Source organism: Henckelia pumila, chromosome 1 (assembly GCF_033568475.1).
Source record: "Henckelia pumila isolate YLH828 chromosome 1, ASM3356847v2, whole genome shotgun sequence".
Taxonomy (NCBI): Eukaryota; Viridiplantae; Streptophyta; class Magnoliopsida; order Lamiales; family Gesneriaceae; genus Henckelia; species Henckelia pumila.
Genome location: NC_133120.1, coordinates 44,317,528 through 44,324,610, shown reverse-complemented (window position 1 = coordinate 44,324,610; position 7,083 = coordinate 44,317,528). Strand labels below are relative to the sequence as shown.

Sequence of the window (7,083 nt, the reverse complement as noted above, 5' to 3'; positions counted from 1 at the left end):
GTGAATAGATCGTTCCTGTTAAACACAATGACAGGAAAAACTACGGCTTTCGCAGAAGAAATCTTCGAAAAGAAGAGAAACTTTTTGTGGAACAACAAGCTTCCGGGGAGTAAAAAAACTCGTCGAAAATTTTGTGACATGGCTCACATAGGAAGATGGTCAGAGGTTATCTGCCCAGAATGTCCTGATCAGAAGAAGCCAGAGTTCGGAAAAACATTCAGACCCCGAAAGGATCGAAAAGATTTTTCCGAGACAAGCAAAGGTGGACAGGGACCACCAAAGATGCGTTTTTTCAGGGGACCACTGCAAAAGCAGAAGATGCCCCGACAAGAATAAAGAAGACATGTGAGGAGTATAGAGCCAAAAAAAAAAAGAACGACATGTGACTCCTCCACCAACAAACGATGCCATCAATAATGGCATAACAGGACAAGGTGGATAACGGGTGATTCATCCACTAGCTAAAGATGCCATTAATAATGGTATAGAAGGACAAGAAAAACAGCTGTAAGATTCCCTGAAGTTTCTCGGTGAAACGAGTGGAACCTCAGCTATAAATACAAGCGTTCAAGGAAGCTGAAGACATCGATCATTCCCTTCATTTTTCTTACAAATAAATTGTTGTAAAATTTCTCTTTCTATTGTATAAATTTTTTTTTATGTATTTCAAGAACAAGGCTACTATGAATAGCTAAACAAGTTGTTTTCTCCTCTTCAAAGGAGTTGATTTATGTAATAATATTATGTCTGAATAATTTTTTTAAAGTATCTTGTTCTTTCATGCTCATATTTTATACTTAAATTCATATACCATACGCCTTAAGGTAGAAAACGAATTAAGGCTGTGCTGGGTGTCGTTGAAAGAACTTGTGCAGAAACCATCTGTTGCGACTGCGTGGTTGGAGTGTGAGGAGCACTTCATAAAACTCGGCAGGTATGACCCGACGACACTATGGTCAAAGAGGTTTTTGAATTTAATTCATCTTACGAAAGCATGTTGGACCCTAATCCAGAGTATATCGGCTGGAAACCTTGCGTAACCGATAGTTCGGCTTAGCCTGAACTGGTTCGATAGGTAAAACAATGTCACGTACAAAGGATTAAATGCTAAACACTTTATTAAGACAAATTTGGGGACCACTAGGGAGTTGAAACAAAGAAATTGGAGTGTAGGGAGTTAAGAGAAAGAAATGTTTGGGTTTGGGGATTTTAAAATAATTTGCCCTTATAAAAATTTGTTGTCTCTACATAAAAAGTAAAAAAAAAAATTTAATCCTTTTATTTTTTTATGCTCGTGGTCTTTGGTCATGTTTATATCAAGAATGAGAGACATCATAGTTCTCTCTACACATGATCGAATTCAAGATAATTTCTCACATTGAGCTCTCTGAAAACCATGAATTCATACTGTAAATTCTACGATTGTTTAGTTACTTCTAATAACATTTTGGTAGTGGATTGAAGATCTTTATTGTCGTTGTCATTACGCAGATAATGAGAAGAAATCTTTTGAAATTGGTCAACATCAGGGAATTTGCTCCTGAGGCTGAGTTTCATTATCTATCTTTGTCTTTAACACTGCCGAATGTCATTTGCAGGTAAAGTTATCACATTAAATATGTAGTCAATAAGGCCATGCTTGTTTGGTTTTTTTTTTTTTCAAAATATATTTTTTCTCTGAATTCAATTTCTTTCTCTGTCTGCCAGTCACTGCAACTGCTGCAGGGATCTAGATTTATGTCGTGACAGGACCCTAACATCTCAGGAATGGTGTTGTATGGCGCCTCAGTGTGGGCAACCATATGACCGCGAAATGCTGGAGAATTCTCTTTTACAGATTATTCGACAAAGAGAGCGACTCTACCACCTTCAAGACCTGGTATGCCTCGAGTGCAATCATGTCAAAGCTGCGCACTTGGCTGAAAATTGTAAATGTCCTGGATCCTTTACTTTCAAGGAGGATTCTTCTGATTTCCACCGAAAAATGCAAGTTTTCTGGAATGTTGCAAAAGATCAGAAATTTCAGCTACTCCAAGAATGCATGCATCTCTTGGATCTTAGAGGGTGGATAATTGTGAAAAATAAATGCGCATCATATTTGACTTTAACAGCCATTTTAGGTTCCGGCTCTTCATTCGATGAGGAAATGTCTTAGCTACCACTCAACGCCAGAATACTCCGATGTGGGCGTATTTGAGATCACTTAGCACATCTTGTATGAACTTGAAAATGCTGAATCAAGTTTGCAATGTCAGTGAACAGGTTGGTCTGGAGCATGAAGATCTTAATGCTGGCACGATGCATAAACAAAGGGGTCCAAAAGCAAAGCATTTTACTCGGAAGCTATCTGCGTTGGAGATCAACAAGGAACTATCAACATAAATCCTTACCCCTTTATACCTCGTACTTAAAATTATTAAGCTCATGGGGAGGTTGATTGTGAATAACTTGCTTTTAGACATGTAGTGTTTCGTGCAGGCTCAAGAAATACATGGAAATGATAAAAAGACACGGAACTACTTGTATAGTCCTGCATCCTGAGATAATGATAAGCTGCAGGCATTTTGATGTTTGGTTGTAGATGTACAAAGCTCTTGCATTTTAATTTGCAATCTTTATCTCTACCACCATAGCAACCTAGTATTGAGATGACAATTATTATGTTTAGACAAACATACACATTGAATATGCACAAAAACTTGTTTTTTCTCACATTTTATGATCCACCAATAATTTTGTTCAATCCTCTCAAAAGTTCTTTGACAAACAAGGACTGCTAGACTGCAGTGCCCTAATAATGATATAACATGACATCACAAATAAAAGCATAAACCGATATACCCAAACAAGCTACATTTAAAATTCCAAATGCTGGTAACGATTACATTAGCTCAGAAAGAGGCAACATGGCAAGTAAAATTAAAAAAAGGGTTCCATGTTCACCAGAAGAAACATCTTTTATTGGTTGTCAAATCTTGAATTGATTCATCTTTCTTTCTGTCCTCCAAGCCATACTTCAGGGCTTCCAATCTCCTCCTACAATATGACACACACATACAAATAATGTCATGGAATTTCTAGGATGAGAATGAAGTACTGTTTTCCTTGTCTTTTAATAGAGCAAATGTAGAGGACTCTTATATAATTTGGCACATTCTCCATGATCCCACCTATGACACTTTAAAACATGAAGATCACTTTGTACTACTTTGTATCGGTAAGGCGACCATGCAAGCTCCATCTTTGTCGAAATCCTTCGATGCCTTCAATCCCACTTGCCAAAATCAGGGGTCTGAAACAACCAGATATTTTTACAAAGAGTCAAACAACTATGCTAATCAGTTTTTAAAATGTATTAGACATTGTAATCGGTAATTTTGAAATTCCGGGCGTCAGGGAAATGTAATTGTAGTCATCAATTTGCATTCATCAAATAATATTCCATTTATTTGAAAACACATCAGAGTATGCCTGGAAGCAAGTAATATTGAATGGACATAATTGATATTTGATTATTTCACAAGCTTCATTAAACACATCACATAAAAATAGAAAAACAAACAAGGACTTCAATCAGGGGGAAAAGTTATGCATCAACATTTCTAAAAAAAAAACCAATAGATGTTAGTCGGCTGAAAGTCATATAGATGACTTCTAATGATTTAAATCACCATCAGAGCTGTAGACAATCCATGCTAGCTCACCAATTGTTTTTCTTGGTTGAGTGGCCATACCTCTCCAACAATGTGGCTTCTGATTCCAAGTGATTACATCTATCCTTTGCTTGTTCTACAGGCATAGACATCCCCTCACTATCCTCAAGCCGATGTCTTAATTCCTTATCCTGCATTAAAGAGAACGAGCCCCAAAGAACCGGGGAAGTTAACTACACAAAAATTGGAAATAAGCAATGGAGAAACATACAAGGCATTGTGAGGCTGACCCTCCTCTCTGCACATTGCTGATATAACACAATCTCGTCTTGACAGAATGGCTCGACATCATTGATGTGTAGACCTATTAACCATAACAAACAAAACCGGACAAATGTGCATAAGATTACCCTCCTCGCAATCCTCCCACATATATATAAGGTGAAAATAGTTAAAGAGGAGAACACTTTACATAGAAATAGATTCCACAAAATCCCATCACACAAATCAACACGTTCCAGATCATGAAAAGCTATTTCAGGTGGAATTATAGGTGATGGAGGACCCATCATCAGATCATCACCCACTAATACAGTGTCCTCCATCGTTTGCTTTGTGTCCACTGTACACACAAACAAGAAAAAAAAAACACAAACCCACGAATTAATCTTGAGCCATTTCTTGAGAAACATGCTTAGCTATCTGAACAGAACATCAATTTAAGTTCATACCATCCATGGCGTTCTATTTTCTGTAGACTACAAAGTGCTCACTCTTGAGAAAAAGTCCTCGAGATATCTCCAACAAAAAGAAATTCAAATTTCACCATTAATTAATTGAAATGGGAATTTGATTAAGAGAGGAATAATAACGGCGGCAAGATGATGTGTATTTGTTGTTACCGGCTAAGGGTGTTATCGAGTCGAGACGAGCTTGAGTAGCACACTATTCGAGCTCGAGCTCAAACTCATATTTTACTACTCGAGCTCGAGCTCGAGCTCGATCGAGTAGTAAAATATGTGCTCGAGCTCGTTTGTAGTTCGAGTACTCGAGCTCGAGCTTTTATATTATATATATATATATACATATATATATATATATATATATATGAGATCTGTTCGCCTGCACCCAAGGGGGTGCAGGCAAACTTGGGCGCCTGCCTACGTGGCGCCCAAGTGTATAGTTTATATTTTTTTTTTGTCAATTTGTCCTCCTTTGTTAATTGGCTGTCGTGGTATATTATTTCTCCTATTTCACAGGCTTCGTCTTTCCACAGAAGACCCAAATACAACGCAAACCCTATATCTCCTCCTTCACGTCTGCAAATGGAACAAACGCAGATCCGACGACCGAATCTCACGAAAATCGGGTATTTTGTTTTAAGATTAGTTCATATTTCTCCGTTCATTTGAAATCTTCTCATCTCGCTCTTTTCTTTCGTTTCTTCTTCTTTCGGCGGCGCCTCTAACTCAGCTGGCCCGAGGCATGTGATTGTTTATTATCTTTCTTGAACAAATATTCAAGATTTGTGGATTAATAAATTTTGTTTTTTTAGGTTGGGGATTTTTGATAGTTTATTGTGTTCGCCCGTATTTGTGCAGGTGAGAAGAAGCTTTCGAAGGTAATAGTGCCGGACAAGTGGAAAAACAGGTTCGATTGTAACAAGCTGCTCTCCAAGACAGCCTCAGCTTTGTAAGGATTTGCTGCGGTTGAATATCGGAAATTTGTTGTTATTATTAACAAAAAGCATTTACAGTCCTTTTTCTTGAAATATTATTGCTAATTGAATTTAAGTCTTGAAGATTTACGGTCAGTGGGTGCCTAATATAGAATATGTTTCTTTCTTGGAATTTATCTTGTTTATTAAAATTTTGCAAGAGTTATCTGGTGGTAGAATTTGATTTCGATTTGGTGATGGAAATGGTTTTTTCAGTGTTTTTCTAAAAATTATGATACAATTTTTCTGGCTGTGAAGCTGTGGTTTTTTTGTGTTTGGAAGAACTGATGTGACTGTTACTCTGACATTATTTTGCTACTTGAGAGTTGAGAAATGATGCATGTAATTGTTGAATTCTAGAGACTTACACGGACAATTGGACACAAAGACTTGAATCTTAATGGAAACATTAACTGGGCGTTTGCCTTATCTTCACTTAGAAACTGTGGGTAGGTGACACCTATTTTATTGACGATGATCAGAAATTCACACATTTAATCACTGCCAATCCAATTTCATTTTGTTCTTCCTAATAATGTTATTTAGCCAAGAATTACCAACAAATCTATTGTATTTCTCTTTTGTATGCATGCCCATGTCGGTTAGTTTAGTTTTAATCAACACATTTACCTTCAGGCAATACAATCTTGGTAATCTGCATTCCCTCCTGTCTTTTAGGCTGCACTTTGGTCGGTATATGTGAGTTCAATATTTCAGTTTGTGTTAACAAGTAAAACTTCATCTCTATTTTGGAGTGATGTTTTAAGGATTGATTGTGTTTGTAGATTGATTGTGTTTGTAAGTCATTATATACTATCAGATTCAATCTTATGAGAGTTCATTGAATTTTTTGCAGGAGAGTTGAAAACAAAGATTCTTAATATTTCGAAATGGTGTGTTTTAATTTATTTTATGATATTGTATAAACTAGTTATAATATTTTATATATTCAAGATTATAAAATTGTTTGTGATTATTTTTTCATTCAAGGGAAGAACATACGTTGTATTCGTTGGACATGAGCCAGGTCTTTATGACACATGGGCAGAAGCAAGCGACCAAGTTCTTGGATATAGCTATGCTGTCCACGACTCCTTCGACAGTAGAGAGGAAGCAGAAAAAGTTTATCGTGCATATATGGTGAGAAATTCTGCATCGAATACATTCCGGAATACAAGAAACCAAAGTTCGCATCCAATTCCGAGTTCAAGGACTGGAGGACCATTCCGGACTACAGGGAACCAAAGTTCACATGCATCTTCAAGTACAGGGACTCATGCATCCTTCCGGACTACTGAAAACCAAAGGTTACATGTAATTCCGAGTTCAAGGACTGGAGCACCGTTTCGGACTACAGGGAACCAAAGTTCACATGCATCTTCAAGTTCTGGGACTCAAGCATCCTTCCGGACTACTGGAAACCAAAGTTCACACTCAATTTCTACTGTAAGGACTGAAGTGAATATGGCTAAGTTGGAGGAAATACAACAGAACCTAGATGAAATCAAGAGGATTGTCGCTATGGTAGAAGTGAATTTGAAAGCACTAAGAATTAGCAAAGATAATTAGAAATATTATTCTAAGTTGTTTCCTAGTTGGAAAAATTGATGCCCCTGTTCTAGTTATGGCATTGTATGACTGAATTGTTCCCCTGTTCTATCTATTAATTAATCTGAGAGATGATCGATGTTATTTATATCTTGTTTGGTTTAT

The 7,083-nt window shown here is 37.0% G+C and overlaps 1 protein-coding gene and 1 long non-coding RNA gene across 2 annotated transcripts; one reads left to right on the top strand and one right to left on the bottom strand.

Annotated features, from left to right (window-relative positions):
• Positions 1 to 2,939: 2,939 nt before the first annotated feature.
• On the bottom strand, positions 2,940 to 4,391 carry LOC140861802 (uncharacterized). Its single transcript, XM_073264810.1, has 6 exons — positions 4,385 to 4,391; positions 4,126 to 4,275; positions 3,944 to 4,017; positions 3,735 to 3,844; positions 3,209 to 3,292; positions 2,940 to 3,036 (listed from the first exon to the last, which is right to left on the bottom strand). Exons 1-6 carry the CDS (start codon positions 4,389 to 4,391, stop codon positions 2,940 to 2,942), a joined length of 522 nt encoding a protein of 173 aa, XP_073120911.1.
• Positions 4,392 to 4,964: 573 nt separating this feature from the next.
• Positions 4,965 to 6,596, top strand: LOC140876193 (uncharacterized). Its single transcript, XR_012148698.1, has 3 exons — positions 4,965 to 5,022; positions 5,255 to 5,303; positions 6,361 to 6,596. It is a non-coding gene; the product is annotated as an uncharacterized lncRNA (long non-coding RNA).
• The last annotated feature ends 487 nt before the right edge of the window (positions 6,597 to 7,083 follow it).